Here is a 23,051-nt window from a genome sequence, read left to right on the forward strand (position 1 = left end):
TTTTTGTTTGGGTTTTTTGACTGCTTATAAACATCAGCTTAAGAGAAGGGGGTTTTGGGCTGTTTTGTAGAAAACTTCTTGCTTTCACTTTTAAAATCTTTCTAAAGCTTTTTATCCAGGCTATGATGAAAATCCAGGATAGCCTCTTGTTCCCAGCACAGACATTGATCCTCTTCTCCACAAACACACAAGGACTGAGTTTTCTCATCACTAAATTTGATTTCCCTTTCTCCTACTTCTTAAAACTTCAATTATTCTTGTACTGGAATAATGGAGGCCTGAGGAAAACCTGCAGAATGAAATGCTAGGATTTGAATCTGTAGGATGAGAACTGAGATTGAAGCATGACCAGCATCTTTAGGGTGCCAAGAACTTGGTGTTGATGCCATCCCAGGATCCCTGAGGTTGGAAAAGAGCTCCAAGGCCATGCAAGCCAAGCTGTGACAGATCCCCACCTTGTCACCAGCCCAGAGTGCCACATCCAGCGACCCCCAGGACACCTCCAGGAGGGACGGGGACTGTCCCAGGAGCTCCGATCATTGTGTTTAGTTACTAAAACTCCTTTAGCAAAGCACAGAATGACAATATTATCTTCTAACAGATATTCTAATAGGTATTAGAAGATTCTAATAGACCTTCTAATATTATCTTCTAATTATCTGATCTGCCACTGAAGGCTGGCCCTGCTGAGCTGTCCCTGAGGTGATTGCAGAGGAGGAATTCCCTGGGGGAGCATCCCAAAGCCCCAGCCCTGCACCCAGCAGGCTCTGAACACTCAGTATGTGGAGAGGATGGCACTGAAAGCATTCAGCCTGAGCCCTGCTCTATTCCCCAGGCAGCAGCAACACACCCTGCTGTGCTCCATGACACACGAGCTGCTGCACAAACCCCCCCTGAGAGCTCTGATCTGCATCACCTGATGGGCCAGAGTCCAGAGCAGGAGGACACGAGGGGCTCTCTGCTGTGGGAGGGCTGCAGGGACAGAAACTGCTGCTGGGGAGGCAAAAACCAGCAAAAAACCACGCAAAAAACAGCAAAAAACACCAAAATCACCAAAAAACCACAAAAAACCCACCAAAAACACACACACAAAAACCACAAAAAAAACCAACCAAAAAAAACCCACAAAAACCGCCAAAAAAACGCCACAAAAAACCCACCAAAAACCCAGCCAAAAACGCCAAAAAAATCCCCAAAAAACACCAAAAAAACACCAAAAACCCACCAAAAAACCCCAAAAAAACCACTAAAAAACACCCAAAAAACACCCCAAAAATACAAAAAAAAAAAAACAACAACCAAAAACACCCAAAAAACACCCAAAAACCCACTAAAAAACAGCAAAAAACCACCAAAAAACCACCAAAAAAACCACCAAAAAACACCCTTACATGGAAGTGCAGCAAACAATTAAAAGCATCATTAACTTAATTGACAAGCCATGATGAGCTTGTCTGTGGAGATAGCAGAGGGGAAAATGCTTCCACTCAACAGCATGGGGAAGTATTTCAAATATTGAGGGAAAACAGGCAAAAAACCAAATGTTTCTTCTTGAAAATCATCTTATTTTGCTACTTCTAGAAAAGTCAAAAGTAGAAACAGATTAAGCGATTCTCTCTGCAGTTCATTGCATTGAGTTGTCGTGTGAAAATGACCTTTTGTTATTATATTAATGACATCTCACACCTCTCCAGAAGGGTAATTTATAAAGATATTAACCTGTTTTCACATCCTGCAGTGGTTCTGGATGGAGAAAACACCCCGTGAAGAGGCCTAATTTGTACAATGAAGTGATCTCAAATACTTTCTGCAAGTAAATAATACTTAAATTGAATGTTAAATACTTAAATGTTAAATACTTAAATGGTAAATACTTAAATTGAACGTTTAGATTGAAAAACAAAAAATTAAGATTATTGAAGTCTACAGAAAAAGGAAGATACAATTTGAGTTGGGCTCATCTGGATCCTGCTCAGCCTCAAAACATCATTCCCCATCCAGTTTTCTGCTGCTATCCCTTAAAACTAAAAGTGGACAACAGTTTTTCCATGGAAAAGGAAAGTGCAGCTGGGAAAAATCTTGTAAGCAAACAGAACAGTTTCACTCCTTAGCAAGAAATTCTTCTGGCTGGCTGCTCCTCAACAGGAAAACCCTGGAAATTAAAGTTTCATGGACATAATGAAAAATTTCTGTCAGCAGAGGAAAAGCTCTCAGATCTGGCATTTTCCTGTGTTAAATAAATTTTTTCCCCTGAAAAATAAGGATTCTTCCAATGTACAGAATGTTTAAGATCCAAACCAACACTTCCCTGCACCATCACTTCAGGTGACAAATCAATGCTGCTTTAATTGAAGAGCAAGGCTATGAAGTGCAATATTCCACAGGAAATAATTACAGAGATTTTTGTGAAAACCAAGGCCATGAGCTGAGTTTTGGCAGCCCAGAGCAGCAATAACAGGCTGGGATTGTATCACTCACCCCAACCAAACCAGGAGTTCTCATGTCCCTGCTATTTCCTCACTTTGGCTGATTTAAGCTGCCAACTAAGTGACCTTCTTATGTTTCTCCAAAACAGATATTTAAAATTTTTAAAAAAGCCTATATACCTCACTTCTAACTGAATTCATGCATTTTTGGAGTGATCCTGTCAGCACTTCAGCCAACCACAAAAGTCAATCAACCTAAAGATGGCTTGTGCCACTTCCCTGGATTCCAAAGCTTCCCAAAACCCCAAAGTGCCTCTGCTGGAGGCTGGAGAAAACTCCCATCAGGACAGGAAAATGGAAAACCCTGAAGAGCCACTCAGCTGCTCTGAAAAGAACGGAGACAAGGCTTCAAGCACTGTTTTGAAGGGGTTTCTGCCCAAATCCTTGAGGCCAGGAGCACTTTGCATCCCTGCTCCCTCCTGCCATGGCCACTGAGCACACAACTGCCTGATGAATTGTCCTTTTTTTGGGGTTTTTTTTTTCTTTTCTGAGGCCAGAAAAAGCTTTTGCAGAATAAAGTACCCAGAAAGGACTGCTGGATTGGCCAGATTTGTGAAACAGCTCCTAAATTTGAGCAGCAACACATGGCACAGGGCAGGGGCTGGGCCTGAGAACATCCCCCAGGATCTGCTGTGAAATCTGGAATGGGTGCAAAAATTGTGTAGAGAGCCAGAAAAGGCTGCAGGAGTTTGAGATCAGGGACAGCCCAGCAATATATTCCTTAATTCCAACAGCTTTAACCAAGGATAGATGCAGCTCTTTGGGGTATCAGGCAGAAGGCAGGGAAAAAAGAATCCAGAAGAATGGGATTTGATACCATGGCATTTTAAAGCATGATTTTAGGTAAATATGTGCAACACTGAAGGTTTAAGGGTATTCAACAACAAATTCAGAGAGATCAGCCCAGTGAGGTTCAACATGTGCTCAGGTTTTGTGCCTTGTGGGCTGCATTGTTAAAGGGCTGCAGGAATCCCCTCTGCACCCGGCATTTACTGCCTGATCCCACCTGCAGCTGATCAACTCTCTGCACACAAGTGCCAAGTGTGAGTTCTGCATGTAGCTCTGGACCTCATTTGCTCAGTGACTCCTTTTCCTTCTGCCATTTAGCTCAGAAACATGGAAAAGAATTCCTGCAAAAGTGAGCAAAGCCCCAGAGCCTGGTGATGCTGCTGCTTCCAGAGCTGCTGAGGTAATGACCAATCATTTCACCTTCATTAACAACTCCTGGGCCACTGAAGGCACTTCCAGGACTCCAAAGACATGGAAATGGGAGAATCCTTCCAGGAATGCACATCCTGTGTGTGGCCTCCTCTCCCTCCCCCATCCACCAGAGCAGTGCCTGTGCTGCCTCCTCTCCCTTCCATCCTACCACAGCAATCCTAAAATTTCCTAAAAAATCATGATTTTAGGTAAATATGTGCAACACTGAAGGTTTAAGGGTATTCAACAACAAATTCAGAGAGATCAGCCCCAGTGAGGTTCAACATGTGCTCAGGTTTTGTGCCTTGTGGGCTGCATTGTTAAAGGGCTGCAGGAATCCCCTCTGCACCCGGCATTTACTGCCTGATCCCACCTGCAGCTGATCAATTCTCTGCACACAAGTGCCAAGTGTGAGTTCTGCATGTAGTTCTGGACCTCATTTGCTCAGTGACTCCTTTTCCTTCTGCCATTTAGCTCAGAACCATGGAAAAGAATTCCTGCAAAAGTGAGCAAAGCCCAGAGCCTGGGGTGAAGGGCAGCTCCAGTAACCATTAACATGATACAGAAAATTTAAATAAGCAGGCTGCCTGTGTTGAATTTATCTAACAAAAACATCTCTGAAATCAAGAGAAATGTTCAGCTTTGGATATAAATAATTTTACTTTCTGGGTAAGCAAGCTGCAGTTGTATATTTAGTCTGGTTTTATCTGATGGAGTGCTTATTTTATTTACTATTCTTAGAGCACTTTTAAACAAAATGTTGGCTTTGTTTCTCATTCTTAAGAGGAGCTTTGCTCATCATAGAGAAATCTCCTGCTTCTCCCCAGAAAGGATTTACTCTGGCACATAAAAGTCCCTGAGCCCCCTCAAACCCAAGGTGAGCCTCATGATTAATTCTGATCTGAAAACTGTATTCACCTACAAAATTACACATGCAAAGTCACTTTTCCATGGAAAAACTGACAGAAAACTCTCATTTTTTTTGCTAAAGTGCAGCAAAGCCCAGAAATCCAGACTTCCCTAAATCCCAAATATCCCAACCCAGCTGAGCTGAAGGCTTTGAAGTTTGAGTTCTGCATGGGGCAGCTGCTTCCCCTGAGCTCAGAGAGAGGATTCCAACCTCAGAAAGGAAACCAGAACAGGCAAAAAGTGACACATTCAGCTGGTCACCACAGCTGGGGACATGAGCTGGGGCTTGCTCTGAAGTGTGGAGCAGTGTCCTAAATACCAGTGGACAAATGGAGTCTCACAGCAACACCCTGTGAAATACAAAGCACCTTTGGGTGCAGCTTGAACTAACCACAAACCACCTTGGCTGGAGGTGAGGAAAATGGACACTGAGCTAAAGCTGTTACTACCCATTACCTTCCCCCCCTAAAATCACCCAAGATTTTACTCACTTCATGACTGAATCAAGATTTTAACACCACTCAGCTAATCCTAATCTTTGTTGTTCTATTAAAACACCCGACATGAACCCAGCCCCGAGTGCATCTGACCAAGATTTGCCCGGCAGGATTTCAACTCGGAGTGCCCAAGGCAGGAGCTGAGTGCTCCATATATAAATATACATTGCTCCCAGCACAGGGGTGCTTGTTTTGCAGCCTGAGGGTGCAGTTTGTAACCATATATCGGCATGGCTGGAGCCCAGAGGGAGGGGAGGAGGCTGCAGCTGCTCAGCCAACGTGCCCTGGCTCGAAGGGCATCTGGTGCTAAAACACCACAGCCCCGGGATCAGATGGCTCCAGGGATTCCTGCCCCTACCCAAAGGAGGTAAGGGATTCCAAGTGCAGAGAAATGCAGCATTTCAGCCTCCAAGGCAGATGAAGGAAGCAGCTTGCCTGCTTTGGAAGGGCTGCTCCAGGCCAGCAGGGTTTCATGCTCCTGTAAATAAGCACGTGCTGTTTGCTGCATTTTTTGAGACCAGGCTCAGCACTGGAAACTCATGACTAAGGCTGCAATAACAGGCAGGAGAAGCAAGGACAAAGTCATTTTATAGCAGCTTCAATTTTTATTTTCTAAGGAATTATAGCCTTGTTAACAACAAAAAAAAAAATTCTCTTAGCACGCTATGTAAAAACACCAGACTGAGGGACCCATGTGGAATAGAAAATCCTTGAGTACAGACAGTCTTGCCAAGAGCCACAAATGCATTCAAGTGCTCAGCTCAGTGAGGAACAAATATCCCTGCTCACTCACTTCTGTGAGGTTCCCCTTTTGTGGCAATTTTTGCGTCTCTGTTCTCAGGCTTTAACATTCTTGTTCCCTTTTCTACTTCAGTACAATTCATTGTTCCTTCTTTCTGGATCCCAGACAAGATTTGACCAGTGATTCAAAGAGGCAGAAGGAAGTTCTAATTTAGCAGTTAAACTGATTTGGAGACACCACACAACTACTGGATAACTGTAACACATCTATGAAGCAAACACAGGAGGGAAAAGCCCAAAGTAGATTTTACTGCCAGGGCAATGAGAATGCCCAGAAACTGAGCCAAAAGAATGCAAAAAACACCAGACCCCATCCACTAAAAATCTCCAAGCCCTGAAGCTCTGAATCTCCAGACTCACCAGCAGATCCTTTAGCAGGGCCTACAGAATGAAACAAACCCCACTTCTAGCAAAAATTCATGTTTAAAGCTCCAGGTCCCCACCTCCTTTTGCAACAGTTGGAGATCCAGCAAATCCCTGAACTCCTTAATAACAGGGACAGGGAGGAACACAAACTAGGAGCTCTCCAAGCCACTGAGACCTATTTCATACCTGCTGGCTTTGCAGACAAATTCACTTATTGCACTTTTCCTCAGGCCTCTTCACAAGAGCTGACTGTAAACAACCCTGCTGGAATGATACACCTGGAATAATTCACCCCCAGGAGTGGAAAACACAATAGGGAGAGAAACTCCAAAGGCCCTGTGGTGTTTTCTGCCATTTCCTTTCAGCTGGGGATATTAATGATGTAATTTTAGCAGGGCTGCCCCTCTGAGTGATGGTTAAAAATAGCACCCACACCCTCCACTGATGAAATGCATCCACTCCAGGCAGGGAAGTCATGCAGCACAGCAAGCCCTCTCCTTCTTTTTTTCCAGGGAGAAATAAAAGAACAAGCCAGAAAGCAAATGAAACATTAACCTTTTAGCTTAGCATTTCTGTGCACCCAAGAAAGAAAATTTACTTTAATCAAAAGCATTGTCGTGCATAATTACAGCCTGCGACTCCCCAGCTTAAAAGAACAAAAGAAAATTAAATTAGAAATGAAAATTCAAAGCACCTAAACAATGACAAAGTTGACTGTTTGTCTCCTCTACTTGTGTGGCACAAAGGACCAGATCAGATGCACAATTCCATGGAAGGCTCCAGGGAGTATAAGGGACCACGTTCATAGGGTTTGGGGCAGTAGCACCCCTCAAACCTTGAGTTCCCACTGTCTGCAACCCACAAATGAGATTTCATTCTCATTTTAGTCCCTACAATCAGTCCAAGAACAGCTCCAGCTGCTTCCCTTCCCCAGCAATCCCTGCATGCAGGTCCCAGCCCAGGCTCTGCTCTGGCACTTTCCAACAGACGCCGTTCATCAAAACTCCATTAAGCTGTCATTAAACACGAGAACACAACTTCCTTTAAACAACCCCAAAATAACTGAATAATGGACAGAATTCCACTGCTTGGACTCTTCTCACATTTGTTCTTTCATATCATGGAATCATGGAATGGTTTGGGTGGGAAAGGACCTCAAAGCCCATCCAGTGCCACCCCTGCCATGGCAGGGACACCTTCCACCATCCCAGGTGCTCCCAGCCCCATCCAGCCTGGCCTTGGGCACTGCCAGGGATGCAGGGGCAGCCCCAGCTGCTCTGGGCACCTGTGCCAGGGCCTGCCCACCCTCAGAGCCAACAATTCCTCCCTAATATCCATCCCAAAGCAACTCTCCTTTGGTTTGAAGCCATTGCCCTGGTCCTGTCACTGCAGCTCCTGATGAAGAGTCCCTGCCCAGCTTCATGGCAGGCTGAACAGCCCCAATTTCATTTCTTTCCAATTCCCACCATCACCCATTTCTCCAGTCCTCCAGTATTTGATACCTTTTCCCTGCTGCAGTCTGATTCTTTCCAAAATCACAGCCTCCCATGTCTGCAGAGAAAAGCCCCCAATGAGAATTGTAATGCTGACATCAAAGGCAAGCAAGAAACCTCAGATTTATTTTAAATACCCAGAAATTTGCAGGTCTGGACCCAAAACTATGTGAGAGATGACACCATTTTTCACTTGTATTTTCAGATACCTCTAAAAACTCCAGCTGCCTATTGAGAAAATTATTGTACTTTAAGCCTATTACCCTCAGATATGGAGGCAAGAATTCATCTAAATGGAAAGGTAGATGGAAATGAAAAATGTGCTTTGGAAAATGAGGGGATTTAGGAATAAACTGTTAAGGGAAGGAACATTTACCAGCTAACAACTAACCAGCTGTAAGAGCTTCCTGAGCATGACATGCAGCAGAAAATTGCCATTTAGTCATTAGTACAGTGGTGTCAGTATGTAAAATGGACAGGGATGTGCTGGATTTCTAGGAATACATGTGAATCACTCCTGGTTTTTTCTCTGAAGTGCCAGTTTTTATCCCATTTTGTTTAAGGCCTATGTGGGCCTAGATAAGATAAGCAAGCCATTTCTTTTAAATTCTTTCCTAAATTCTTGCAGGGCCCTGTTTAAGATGGCAGCAAAATGGGCTATTTCAGAAATGCCCAGATGTTCAGGGTGCTGCATTCGGAAGGCACCAGGAACAGCTGAGCATTTCTGAGCATTTCTCACATCCCTCTCTCCATCTGCAGGCAGCAGACACAGCAATGTCCATCCAGCCCCACTGAGCCACTTCCAGCAGGAATTGGCCAGGAGGCAAAAGCAGCAGTTAAAATCTACCTTCTTGGGGTTTTTTTGTTGGTTTTTTTTTTTTCTTCCTCAGTCTTGAATTACATATTTGTTATCCCTCAGTTATTTCTTAAATTTTAAATTTCATCTCCTGCTTTTAATTAAGGATTATCAGTAATAATGCAGGTTTAAGCATTAGTTCCACCACAGGAAAAGCTCTCCCAACACCTTTTTTCTGCCTCAGAAGATGGGCTGTATGAAACCATTACCATTAAGATGTGAGAAAAACTGGTTTTCACCATTTAATGTGATTTTAATGAAAAGCTGGAGTTGCTTTCTTGTTTCCATTATGGGAAGAAGGTCATGCTGCTGCTTCCAGAGCTGCTGAGGTAATGACCAATCATTTCACCTTCATTAACAACTCCTGGGCCACTGAAGGCACTTCCAGGACTCCAAAGACATGGAAATGGGAGAATCCTTCCAGGAATGCACATCCTGTGTGTGGCCTCCTGAGAGAGCCATGGAAAAAGGCAAATAATATTAAATATGAGTTTATAATCTCACAGTAGATATTGAGGACTACACTGTCCTTATCCAAGATCAGGAATGTGCCTGAGGATTGCATTACAGAGAGGTGAAATCCTTGGCACAGCTGGATTTACCAGCAGCCTATTCTTAGAATTTAAATTTTTCTGAGTAGCTTGACTAAATTAATTATAAACAAAAGTATCATCCAGCTCCCACTGAAGCCAAACTGAATGGACTCCTCCAAATTAAGTGTTCTTTGTCGAATCCTATTGTAGCAGAAAACTGCTCATTTCCTACTGTTTAATAAGGAAATTATATTGCCCAGCACACAAATCTTTATTTTTAACACAAGGATAAATAAAATCAAGATGAATGATGGAGCTCTGAGCAACCTGGGCTAGTGGAAGGTAGCAGGGGTAGAATGAGAGGAGCTTTAAGGTCTCCTCCAACACCAATTCTGGGATTTTATGGATTATCATGGAGCAAAACAAAGCCTGATTTCCCACAGATCCAGGCTGTACCTCAGCTGTTCTCACTTCTCCTGGAGGAAGCATGAATGAGTCTCTCCTATGCACACATCACTGTAAATAAAATCTCTAAATAGCTTTGTTAAATTGGAATGAATTGAATCAACAGGCTCAGCAGTTAATTAGGCAGGGACCAAGCAGAGTGATTCCACCTCCTCACTGAGGAAAAACAGGCAGGAAGTCCAAACAAGACCAAAGTTAGAGAATCACTCAGCAGCTTCAGGATAAGGCCCTCAGGTTAAATGCTTGATATCCATTATTTCAGGGGAATATGGGCTCAAGGCAGATGGTGTAGAAACAACTAAAACTGCTCAGAGGAAACTAAAGAATGCTCTGTGAGATGAGCCCCACAAGAGCCACAGGAAAAGCCCCAGGGCCCCACAAGAGCCCCAGGAAAAGCCCCAGAGCTCCAGAAGAGCCACAGGAAAGGCCCCAGGGCTCCAGAAGAGCCCCAGGAGAACCCACAGGGCTCCAGAAGAGCCCCAGGAGAACCCACAGGGCTCCAGAAGAGCCCCAGGAGAACCCACAGGGCTCCAGAAGAGCCCCAGGAAAAGCCCCAGGGCTCCAGAAGAGCCCCAGGAAAAGCCCCAGGGCTCCAGAAGAGCCCCAGGAAAAGCCCCAGGGCTCCAGAAGAGCCACAGGAAAAGCCCCAGAGCATCCTTCACTGCAGCTCTGGGTGTGCTGGGATTCCTCCCTGTGGAGCACAAGGGGCAGGAATGGGGGCCATGGATCCCAAACCCAGCCAGGAGCAGTTCCAGGTTGCACAGGAGGCACCTCCCCACCCAGCCAGAGTGTCTGTGCTGCCTCCTCTTCCTCTTCCTCCCCAGCCTATCACAGCAATCCCAGATCTCTCCTGACAAGGCTCATTACAGGGAAAAGGAGGCAGTGAGGGTGACAAAGAAATACTGATTCCAACCTGGAGAGAAGGTAAAAGTTAACTTATTAACAGCTGACAACATCAATTTGCCAGAGTCCAAGTGCCACCCCAGCACGAGGAGCTCCACTCCCAGCTCTACAACAACCACTCACCCTGGCTTTGGGGACATAAAATGGCCTTCTGTAAGCAGAGGACAACTGAACTATCAATAAAAACATGAGCTGAAATACATTTCTGATGGTTTTTAAAACCCTAAACTTGAGTATTGTCTTTATTGCAAAATCAAACCTCCAACCTGAACTGAACTCTCAACTCCACATTGAGCAACGTGATTGATGCATCACCAAAAAACTCCTTAACATACAATAATCCTGTACCACAGGGGAAAATATGCAAGAGCCAAACATGTTTTTTTGGAGCACGCTAATCCTTGGGTTTGACTTCTAGAATTCACTCTCAATACTTGATATTCCTCAAACAACTCGTGTGGCAGAGACAGAAGGTCAGGAATGCACTGCCTGCTGTGTGATCTCAACCTACATTGCTCAAGTTTAGAAGCAGAGCTCTCCCTTCAGAGGGAAACTGAACAAGGACATACACAAACAGCTGAAAAATTATATACAGGAGGGAGAGGGAGATTTTTCCTGAAGGATTAACATAGCCTAAATATTTCTTTAAGCCCTACCCTACCAGTAGTTGACCCAATATTGTTGGAGATGATGCAGTTACTTAAAAATAGAATAATCCAGCTCCACAACTGATGCAGAACAAGGCAGTCTAAAGTCTGGACCTTAACAAAATAGATTTCAGAGCATTTTTTTCCCCTCCCCCTGTATTTTCTGCCTGCCTTCAGCAGGCTGGTGTCAAACATTTCAAGAGGAAAAGGCTGTTGGTCACCATTAAACTGGGAGAGCTCCTGCAGCCTGGTTTCTTATGGAAAAAGAATGAGTCAAGGAAGTGGGAGAATAAAAAAAAAGGTGCAAGACCGTACAAACACATTTTGCCAAGGAAAACAGAGCAGCAAAAATAGTGGTGAGAAGTTCTGGGAGGCTGACATCACCCATTGCTGCTGCCTATTGTCATGAAATAACTCAGATCCCAGCCCTGCACGTGACAGCCACCACAGGCACCTCCAAGGGATCCCACCTGGGCTCAGCAGCATTCTGCAAGCAGGGACAGGTTTACATCCCAATATTGATTGAAAACTCAATCAATATATCCCTGAGATGCATTTAGAGCTTGTTTTCCTTCATGCCCATGGACTTTTATCCATGTGCTGCTCCGTGTGTTTGTCCAAGGCTTTCAGGCCCTTGTGTGTGGACTCAGAGCATCCCTTCAATTAAGCAATTGGTTTTCCTGTGCTCAGCAGAGCTAAATGGAGAAGAGATTGTAGAATAAAGGCTCCTGCCCCCATTTTCCATCTCAAAGCTTTCCTCCTCACTCTCCAGAAGCAGTTTGTGCCTATCCTTAGATCCTGTGTTGCAAGAATTATGATTCAGCTTCACTCTAGAAGGATCAGATTTCAACAGTTGCCTCATTTGAAATCAGGCTGGCGTGGAGACAATTTGGAGGGTTTTGTGTGGCAACAGAGAAAAGGCAAGAAAAATAGACAGGAAACACAAGAATAGGAGAGTTCCTGTCACTTTGCAGAAAATGAGACTTGTTCACTTGAGGAAATCACTGTCCAGGCTGCTCTGGGGAGGGACATGGCAAGGGCCACCTGCAAAATGAACAGGGATGAGCAACTTCTAAACCTCCAGTGCAGGAAACTTCACCCAGAGGCTGTGACAAATCAGGATTCTATTGATTCACTGAGATTTTTACTGATTTTACTGAGAGCAGTGGCAGCATGAAGCCTGCACAGTCTCTTCCTGGGATGTTTGTAACTTATGTTGTCTTTATAATAAAGCTGCTTTTGTTCTGCATTTCAACATCTGGTCTAATGCATTTAATTCCTCTGTGCTTTTGGAAAATATGCTGTGGTCACTGAGCATGTTTAATACATTGCTAAAATATGTCACATGCAGAGAGCAGGACTTGCCTCCACTGCTCTCCACCTAATGGCCAAATCCTTGGAACCTGACAGCAAAAGAGTAATTAACAACATCTCTGGAGCATGGAAAATTCCTACTGCTTTTTTGAACAAAAATAAGCTGATTTTTTTTCAGTCAGCTGTGATAACCAGTAACTCCTCTCTTTTGGGAATTACCCCAACCCTACATCCATAGGCTTGTTAAAAATTAGCTCTGTGCAAAGGGCTTCCCATGGGTCACACAGCTCCTCCTGAACTTTGGAATAAAAATGGAATTCTTGAATTTCCCTTTGCTACCAGCAGAGGATTGCCAGCAAAACAAAACAGTGAAAAGCAATTTTAACTCGTGACTTTTTTTAACCACTTTCTACTGGGAAAGGCTTAGGAGATAAAAAATGCTCAACCTTTATTTTAATTTCTTTTGTTCAAATGGCGTTAAAACCATTATTAAAACCTGACTGCATTCTAGGAACAGTGGGAAGAGGGACAGAAAGCAACACATCTCTCTTGGAATTTTAATTGTATGTAACCCAAGAATCTCTGTGTTTATCTCTGACCAGTGAGATCTGTCAGTGCCTCAATACCTGAGAACAGCCTGACTGCAGCTTCCAGCACAACAGCAGATCCTGAGAACAGGGAAAGCCCCCAGTTCCTAAAGGCACCTCCAGTTAAAACAACTGCCCCTCTGTGGAAACAGCTCTGAACAGTCCTAAATCACTGGTCAAAATAGGAATAAAAAGCACAATTCCCAGAGCATGTTACTCTTGCTGGATTTCACAAGGGCTCCACATCCTTCTGTCAGAACCCACCTGTATTTTTTTTTCTCAACTTGCACAAGGCAAATTTTTAAACTTTATTTTATAAAAGAGAAGCCCAGATAGAGCACAGATCACCAAAACCTTTATGTCAGCAGGCACAGAACTTCCCAGTGCCACAACTTCCACTTGGAAGCAATGTCCACCTGCTTTATCCCATTTTACCACAGATATGTACACAGGGACAAAGGGCTTTAGCCTGGAGAAACAGCAGGAAAAAAACTTGAGGAATTTTGATAAAAAAAACTAAGTTTTCTGCTCACCACTCTCAATAACTTGAGTATTGCAGCACAGATCCAGCACCTGGGCTAGTGGAAGGTGTCCCTGCCCACAGAATTAGACAATCTTTAAGGTCCTTTCCTGTCGCAGACATCTTTCATGAAAAATCCTTTCTTAGGATTTTCCCTTGTGAGAAGCTGCAGTTCAGTAACCAAAGTAACCAATGGTTATCTGCTGCTGTGGAATGCAACAGGTAGACCTGGGATTGGTCTCCTGTGGGTGTTTGGATTTCTTGACCACTCATGGCAGAGCTGGCTCTTGCTCTGGCTGAGACACAGATCTTTGTTATTCATTCTTTTCTATTATAGCTTAGCTAGCTTCTGAAGAAACCTTTTCCTTTCTATTTCTTTTTAGTATAGTCCTAATGTAACATATATCATAAAATAATAAATCAAGCCTTCTGATCATGGAGTCAACATTCTCGTCTCTTCTTCATCCTGAAAACCCTTGTGACCACAGTCACACTTTCCAATCCAAACCATTCCACAATTTATGACTGAATGCCTGACAGCGCTCCCACGGCGAGCTGGGCCTCCGAGGTAAAAGCAAAGGTTGGGGCACTTCTCAGGCTGACACTCCTGGTACAAATTCATTTCCTGAGGCAGCACAGCTCTGGTGAAATTACTCCCAGGTACCTGACAAGTCTCTGCACGAGCTGCACAAACATTGCAGCTCCCACATGCAGCAGCACACACACTGCCCTGAGAGATCCAGCAGAATGCTCCTCTCTCCCTCCCTGCCTCCCTCCCGTGTAGGAACTGCAACATTTGATGCCAAAAGTGGTGGATTAAGGAAAACACAGTCACTGAGAGCTTCCAGGTCCAAGCTACTACAACCCCAGTCACTGTTCAGCTGTGGAGAGTAAATTAAATTACTGACATGTCTCCAAATCGGGATTAAAACATTGCCTGGGTTAATACAAACTGTCTCTAATCCAGCTAAGCACAACAAATACTGCACCTTTCTCATTTTTCTTTTCTTTCTCATGTTTCAGCTCCAGCCTTTTTAACTGAGACACTTCCAGCTCCAGGGCTTTGCCAGGAGAGGAATGATGACCTTGGGCAGCTCATTACTTCTGGGGAGAAATCCTGTCCTGTCAAGCTGCCTGAAACCAGGCTCACTAAAAAAATAACAACATGAAAACCAAGCATCCCGTGCTTTCATGACAATTTTATGTGCTCCAGGTTAAAAAATTGCTGGGTCCTGCCAAATTAAGAGCTGTGTTTGCTATGAAAATGAGGAATGTAAGTCAGGAACAGTGGATTCAGGTGGCAAATAATCCCAAATTGCACTCCAAGCTGAAGAAACAGAACCCCAAGACATCAAGGAGAATTCAACACTGCTGGTGAAGCAGAAAGCAGAATATCAGTATTTGTTCCACACCCCCTTTTCCCAACCCTCACTGAGGCAGTCTGTAAATTAAACTGAACACGAGGCAGGTATTCTATAAGAGAAAAACAGATCAGAGCAAAACCTAATTAATTTTCACAGCGTACCATGACTAATCTTAGCATATATGGTACTGGAATAGCAATCACTGAGTACAAATGAAAACAGTGTTGAACCCTGTCCTATTTTTAATCAGATGAAAGCCACAAACCCAGCCATGCTTCTGCTTAGTGCTGCGTTTTCTTCTACCCTGATGGTTTTTACAGCTGGAGAAATGGCTCCTTCCAGCATGACTGGGCTGTAAAAAATGACTGCTCCTTCCACTTCTGGGATTACAGGGGAGTGTGTCACTGAAAAGGAGGGCTGGTGGAGGCAAGTCAACATTTCCTGGGACATTTAACCCTTCCTGAGCTGTATCAGATCCTCTGAGTGAAGATGTGCTTTGAAATTCTGGAATTTCTGTGGTATCAAACTGGATTTGCAAAGTTCTGTAGGAAGCCAGTGGAAGAAAAGAGAACAAATTCCAAATTAAAAGATTTAGATGGTGCCTGACAATATTTTTAATGAAATTGGAAGGCAACATATGAGGGCAGATATTTCCCCTGATTAATTCTGCCCTACAGGGCTCACAAAAGCTGTTCTGCACAAAGAGCAGCTCCCAGTTCAAAGACTTTCCTCATTACCAGTGATCTTTAAAATGCATTACATAAAAATACTGTTAGTCACATTTTAGCCTGGACATTTTCATACCTGCAGAGAGAGCATGGAGTGTGGAAATGGAATAATTAACCCTGATTTGCTAAGGCCAGTTTTTAGCCAGGTCAGCTATTAGAAAACCAGATTTATTTTGGAACAGAGATAGGAGAGAGATCTTGCACCTATCTTCCACTTCTCTTCACTCAGTTCCCACTTGGGAAAGCAAGAGAAAGGTGGAAGTGGCAATCAAACTGTTTAAATGCCTTTTCCCTTTGATTGAGCAAGAAATCTTTCTTGCTTTATCCAAGAAATAACCTGCTGGGAGGTGCAATGTCCAAGATACCCACTACTCTTGGAGAGTATTTCTTGAAAGCAAAGCTGGTATTTCAGAAGGAGGTATCTCAAAAACCTTCTTGTTTATTTCCTGATGGAAAAATCAGGATACTCCTCTCTCACTGGCCATTCCTCCCTGACCCTCACACTTCCTACAAACTCCTGTGTAACTTTGCCCAAGTGTGAAGTAAAGCAGCAAAATTCCAGCCCCCAACCCCACTGAAAATGAAGCTGAGCAGCACCAAGGATCTGAGGCAGCAGCACAAGGAGAAGGACACACCTTTGGAGTGTTTCCCTGAAGGCCTCTTGGGTAGTGACTCCTCCATGGAATGTGTGGATGTGTGGAGCACATTTTCCAAACTGTTACTGACACTGTTGATGGGGGTCTCCGACCTTGGAGCCACCTGGAAGGAAAAGTACAAAAATCCATTAAAATAAGCAGAGGGAACACACAAACATCACAGCTTCTCTGGAGAGAGGGATCCCCTGGGAAGGCACTCAGGAGAAGTTGGTTCCTCTCAGAACTGAGGGTGTTACTCCTGATATTCCCCAAGTAACAGTTCAGGGAAGTGCTTTCAGTCAGCAGCTATTCACACACTGAGATTATCTTGGCTAATCTAAAAAGCTACTTACAGCATAATTCTTTTTTAAACAATAGTCACCCAGCAGTCAACGGCAGAGGGACTGTAAGACCTTTAACCTCTGCACACCACAGATTTTAACTTTTCCACAAGAAAACCGAGGAAAAGGGCTCTCGGAAAATGTCACTTTTCTATTATGACACTGTGCTGGTTTTGGGTGGGGTAGAGTTAATTTTCTTCACAGTAGCTGCTGTGAGGCTGGTTTGGATTTGTGCTGGAAGCTGTGGAGAACTCAGTGATGTTTTGGTCACTGCTGAGCAGGGCTGACACAGATGAGGCCTTTTTGGGTCCTCATTCTACCCCACCAGCACAGACGCTGGGGAGACGCAAGGATTTGGGACGGGACACAAGGGCTTGGGACGGGGACGCAAGGGCTTGGGACGGGGACACAAGGGCTTGGGACGGGGACACAAGGGCTTGGGACGGGGACACGAGGGCTTGGGACGGCGACACGAGGGCTTGGGACGGCGACACGAGGGCTTGGGACGGCGACACGAGGGCTTGGGACGGCGACACGAGGGCTTGGGACGGGGACACAAGGGCTTGGGACGGGGACACAAGGGCTTGGGACGGGGACACAAGGGGCTTGGGACGGGGACACAAGGGGTTTGGGACGGCGACACAAGGGTTTGGGACGGCGACACAAGGGTTTGGGACGGGGCATGGGCAGCCAGCTGAGCTCAGCTGCTCCCAGGGCCTGTGGCATCATGCTCAGGATGGGGGAAAGCTGGGGGAAGGAGGAAGCAGGGGATGTTCAGTGACCCCAATATTCTTCCTCAGTCACCATGACCTGTGTGGTTCCCTGGGATGGCCAAACCCTGCCCATCCATAGGGAATTGATTCCTTTGCTTGGCTTGCATGTGTGGCTTCTGCTTTTCCTATTCAATTATCTTTATCCTAAGCCAGGAGTTCCCTCTCTTTCACTCTTGCCACTCTTTCCCATCCTGATGCCAGGGGAGCACAAGTGGCTCCATGGGGCTCCATTACTTCTCCAGAGATGAGACTCAAGGCATTTCCACATCAAACTGCAATGAAAAATTCTCAGCAAAACCCTGATTTTCTTGTCTTTGCCATTGAATAACCTGTCATGATCATATTTCAATGGAAACTCCTACACTAGCAATGCCCAAGCAGAAGGTTGAAGCATCAAAACAAAAAAGGGGTTTAAGAACCTTGAAGAGGAAAAGATGCTTTAAAGAGGGAGTTCAGACCAACAAAAACACTCCCAGTACCTACTCAGAGGAACTGTGTGACTTGAAATTCAATTGTTACATCTGGAATCAACCTGAGCTGCTGGTAGGTAGAGCTGTAATTAGAATTCCACATGGATTTTTAGCCTGGCACAAATCACAGGAGAAAATGTGCATCTTGCCATAACAAAATGAGTTCTCCTTCACTCAGGGTAACTCAAAACCAGCAGCTCCAGGTCCCTGGAAGGGAAAAGGCTCCCTCAGACCCTGCTAACTTGACACAGTGCCCTGAGCTGGGACAATTTTGCAGAAAACAATACTTTGCACAGCCTCCTGTTCCATGTTGCCGTCAGTCAGCACACACAATGCAAGTCAGAAATAGCACAGCCCCACTCCATACAATTACCTATTGTAAGCTCCATTTTAAGACTGACATTTATAGATTTATACACACTTTAAGGCAGTAGAACGAGTGAAAGGCTCTGTATACTTGACATCCATAAAAAAGCTTCTATGTGTAAAGAAATCAATCCAGGATGGCAGATGAGTGTCAGGAAAAAAGAGGGTTACAGGGAGCTGCTTTCCTTTTCAGCACTTCTTGACAAAAAAAATAAAGTTTTTATATATATAAATGCAAAAATGTTCTATTTATCTAATTATACACTGTTTCTTCAGCACAGCTTCCCACCACTAACAAAACTTACCACCAAGCTTTCCCTTAGACCAACCATTAAACTCCCAGCTTGGCAGGAGGGTGGGGAAGAGTTTAAATTTCCTTTGCCAAAGTCAGTCCTTAGCTGAGCTTATCTCACACAGCCTCTCTCTCCTGGAGCTCATTAAACCCCCCCTCCAGCCCAGGGCTGCTGGGAGGAAGTTCCAGAGGGCTGAACTCCATTCTCCTGGCAAAGGGACAGCCCAGAGGAGCAGGCTGGGCAAGGAGCTCAGGCAGGGCTGTGTTATCCTGGACAACCAGGTTCCAAATACTCGGAAGAATCAGAAATATAAACACTCAGAATGATTGAAGCTGGGTAAGAGCAGCCACACAGCTCCAGAAAAGCTCTGAACAAGCAGTTTGTTACAATTTATTGCCTCTTATCTTGTATTCCCTCCTCTCCACTCTCCTTACAACAAGCATCGCGTGCAGCTTATAATTTGCATTTTGTTTATACATAACCTCCATTTTTTTCCATAAAGATTTAATTTTCCTAGACTTGCTGAGGATTAATTTAGCCCATATGTCTTGTCTGCCTGAGCTCATACTATCTGATCCCGTCTCACATCAAAGCGGTTCCAAATTGGCCTAGAAAAATCACAAAGCTCTGATTAGTTCCAAATGGAGCACTTTGTTAGGGAGCTGAATGGTGTTAGAACCACTGAATCCCACTGCTTAAAGCTCCCATTCCAAATTCTGAAATCATTTTTTCCACTGACTTAAACATCACGATACTGCAACGGTTTGGATTTGTTTAGGGAAAGTGAAATAATGAAAAGTGGTTTGCAAATCAAAGTTCCAAAATAGTAACAGCATTTTTTGTTTCTCCTTCTTTCTTTTTTTGTTTTTTTTTTTCCCCAACTTGAGGCCAAGCCAAACAAGAGGAACAATAACCCAGAGCTCAGAGCTGCAGGAGATATTGTCCTGGGAGGGTTGGGAGAAACACTGGGAAAAGCTTTACAGGAAGGACCTGTACAAATTCAGCTGCAGAAATTCAACATCAAGTAAATTCAGGAAGGAGAGTTCTCCACATCTGAACACTCCTGAAATCCCTGGTTTAGGCTCAGCACACAGCTACTCAGGACAAACTGGATTTGGAATAAAGAACGAGGCATTCCAGGGAAATAAGGGTCTGGAAAAGTAGGGAGCAAATTGCTTTGGACCTTTTAGGAGCTGTAACATCTCTGAGAAAGCCAAGATGCCATTTAGAAATAAACATCTGCAGCTCCAGAACTGTTCAAGGCTTGTTTTCTGAGGCACTAACAGGCCACAGTGAAGATGGATAAGTTGGCATCACAGGAACCAGGAATGTTCAGGCCATACATCATAACAAACCACAGGAGTGGCATTTTATAAACGCAGGAAAAAAACCCATGAATCATTCAATGTCTAAGAAAAAACAGCAGTAGACCTTTGAATAAAAGACTGGATTTTTCTACAGACATGACTTGAGAACATCAGCAGAAACAGTCCATAAAGAGCAATCAGAACTAGCAGCAAGCCCAGAGTTAAATATCCTGCCTGATTTTAGCCCAGCCCAGCATTCCCAGGGAGAAGGAAAAGCCTCTGATGCACCTCTCCACAGCTTCACTGCACTGTTCAGCAATTCCCTCCACACCACAGTGGCCTGAAGGCTCCTTCAACACCTCTAAAAGCTGAAAGTGGCTGCAGAAAAGATCCTTAAAACTATTTTTCCTCCACTCTAATGTTGCATGTTTGAGTGGAGCACACTGGTCTAGAGGAAGGTGCTCCTGCCCAGGGCTGGGGCTTGGAATGAGATGAGCTTTAAGGTCTCTCCTAACCTGGATCATCCTGGGACCCTTTGATGTGCTCCCTCCACAGCAAAGCATCTGGCTCACAGATGGACTTGTGATTTTCCAGATGCAAACCCTGCTGTTTCCTGCACTTCGAGTTAAAGGCAGAATTGAAAAGAACAAAGAAAATTGATCACAGCTTAGTGACTGAGGCTCAGAGTGACTTCTCTGCCTCACTCCCCATTGCAATGATGACAGGATCAAAATTGGCATCAGCTACTGAAAAGTGGATCCTTCCCAACACAGATGATTCAGGAGGATCACTAAATGCTGCCCTGGAGTCCTCAACCCCCAGGACTGACCAGGAAGAGAAACAATTGCTGTGACACAGGGGTTGATGACAAATGTGCCAAGAGAGCAGAATTCCTTGCTAGGATTTTGCCATTGTCCCATTTTTCCCATTTTCACCTGTCATCATCCAAACCCAGCCTTTTTTCCCCCAGAGTGCAGTGATAGGTTGGGCCATGATGATCTCCAAGGTCTTTTCCAGCCTTGTTAATTCTGTGATTTCCTTCCCAGCACCAGAGAGGTTTTAACAGGTTCAGATCTTCCTGGGACAGCAAAAGCAGCTCTAGAAGCTCTCAATCCATTAAAATTACACAGGAAAATAAAGCCAGGTGCTTCCCACAGGTGGTGCTGCTCTGCCTGAAGTGGCTCTGTCCCAGGCACTGTGGAAAAGGGGAAATCTGGGAAGCTGGGTAACTGTTAGCTTTGCTAACACTGAATACAGCAAAGCCTTTCATAAAAATAACAGGACTGATAGGAGTCAAACTTAATGTGGTCAGAGTTTTACCAAAACAGCAATTATCTGTTCCTTTGAAAAATAAACAGAGCACAGAAAATACATGGTTTAATAGCAAAGTATTTGCTGACTTAGTTTGAAGCAGAGCCAAAAATATATATTAAAAAAAAAAAAATCAACAGAGCCACTACCCAAAGCACCATGGACACATGGAACAATGATACAGGATCTGAGGGAACAAAATATGGATTTCTATACCTGGTTAGGTAAGAAATTTAGGTCATGTATTACACAGGAAAAGCAAAGAATATGAAGGAGCAATGAGTGAGTTAAGTGAGGTCCTGGAGCTCCAAGCCACACAAACATTCTCCCACTGATCACAGGGAAAACTTTCCCATGTTCCCAACAATGGCCAGTGATAAACTGAGAGTCCTACAGAGAAATGCTTCTGTCCATACTGGCTTTTGAATTCTCTTAAAAAAAAAAAAAAGGTTTTATAGCCATAAACTGCCCTCCAGGAGCAGGTAACATGTGTGAGTGAGTCCAGGAACTGGAACAGTGACTCCAGGGGGTAAAAACCACTCAGCTCCTGTCCTGCCAGGTTCATATTACTGAGTATTAACAGCAGCTTATTTGAGGTTAACACCAAGGCCTTTAACATGGTGCAATCCTGTTGGCAGCAATGCTCCAGGAGAAGTTTGATGGCAAGGACAGAGCCCCTGCAAGCTCAGGCTGATCCCCACCAAAGGCACAAACTCGGGGTTTGAAGTAATCTGAATAAAAATGCATTGCTGACACTCAGCTGTCAGGCTGACACCACGTGAGTGTTCACCAGGCTAAATCCAAGTGGGAGATGAGGGCAACTAATGCAGGGATGTGGAATTCCAAATGCACTGAGACGAGCCCAGAAGGGGCAAGGCTGAGCCAACACCTTCCTCTGGGTAGTAACAAGGCAGTCTTGTGAAACCACAGCCTCAGGCAGCACTCCTGAATTTACTCACATTTCCAAACTCCTGAGTGCTCTCCCACCAGAAGAAGGAAATTCCAACCTTCTCCTTTGGAAGATTCAGGCTCTTCCATGAGGATGGTTAAGAAGGCCTCACAAACACCCCCCACTCTCCACATACCCAGGGAAGTGCTCACCACTTGAATTTACACATATTTAGCTGCTTTGTTGGGCTGGGATGTGGATGCAGCTGGAAGTGTTTGGTTTGTGTTAAAATTCAAGTGGTTCCAACAGTCCAAATAAGCTGTAAGAGCCAGGTGCCTCCATGTTCCAGCAGCTCCGAAATCCACCTTTTCTCCTAGAGGAGGAACACAAAGGGTGAAGAGGCAATTCCCAGGGAAATGGGATAATGGATAATTGATCAGATGGTTTTGTCCTGGGAGAGTCTCTGCAATGAAATGAGGCATGTGGTACTTAAACACCACAGGACAATCACACACCTGCTCCGAGGCTGCTCATGAATTCAGCAGAACAGATGGACCAAAATAAGTCTGGGCTGGATTTTATAGACTCATTTCCACTAAAAGCCCTGTGCTTAAAGAATGGGCAACACTGTTAATGATAGGAACAGAAATCTCCCATAGAGGTACTGGACTCATCCAATCTGAATTTTACAAACCAATCATCCAAACCACCTCAAAATCAAAACAAATCCCTGCTCCTAAGCAGACCTTGGGACAGACACTGCTGCTCTACACCCCAGCACTAATGCACAAACCTGATCCTGTTTCTTCACCTGATGCCACCTAAAGCCAACCAGCCCCGTCTCTCTTGCAACAACTCACAAAGAAATCATCTGACAGGTCACAAATCCCCTGAATTCTGGTTCCCCCTCCTTCCCCTCCTCAATATTCACTTAAGTAATGGCTTGAGTGTAATAAAACTCCACAGAATCATGGAAGCACAGAGTCATTCAGGCTGG

General features: G+C 44.5%; 1 protein-coding gene across 2 annotated transcripts in view; it reads right to left on the reverse strand.

The window, feature by feature from the left end:
* ZCCHC14 (zinc finger CCHC-type containing 14) overlaps nt 1-23,051 on the reverse strand; it is a 51,961-nt gene that overhangs the window by 21,692 nt on the left and 7,218 nt on the right. For both annotated transcript variants that reach the window (XR_008508580.1, XM_036390106.2), the window contains exon 2: nt 16,305-16,428. Coding sequence is in view for 1 of the 2 variants with exons in the window: in XM_036390106.2 (XP_036245999.1) it covers nt 16,305-16,428 (124 nt within the window). In the remaining variant the exon portion in view is untranslated. The remainder of the gene's footprint in view (nt 1-16,304; nt 16,429-23,051) is intronic.

Source organism: Molothrus ater, chromosome 12, assembly GCF_012460135.2.
Source record: "Molothrus ater isolate BHLD 08-10-18 breed brown headed cowbird chromosome 12, BPBGC_Mater_1.1, whole genome shotgun sequence".
Lineage (NCBI taxonomy): Eukaryota > Metazoa > Chordata > Aves > Passeriformes > Icteridae > Molothrus > Molothrus ater.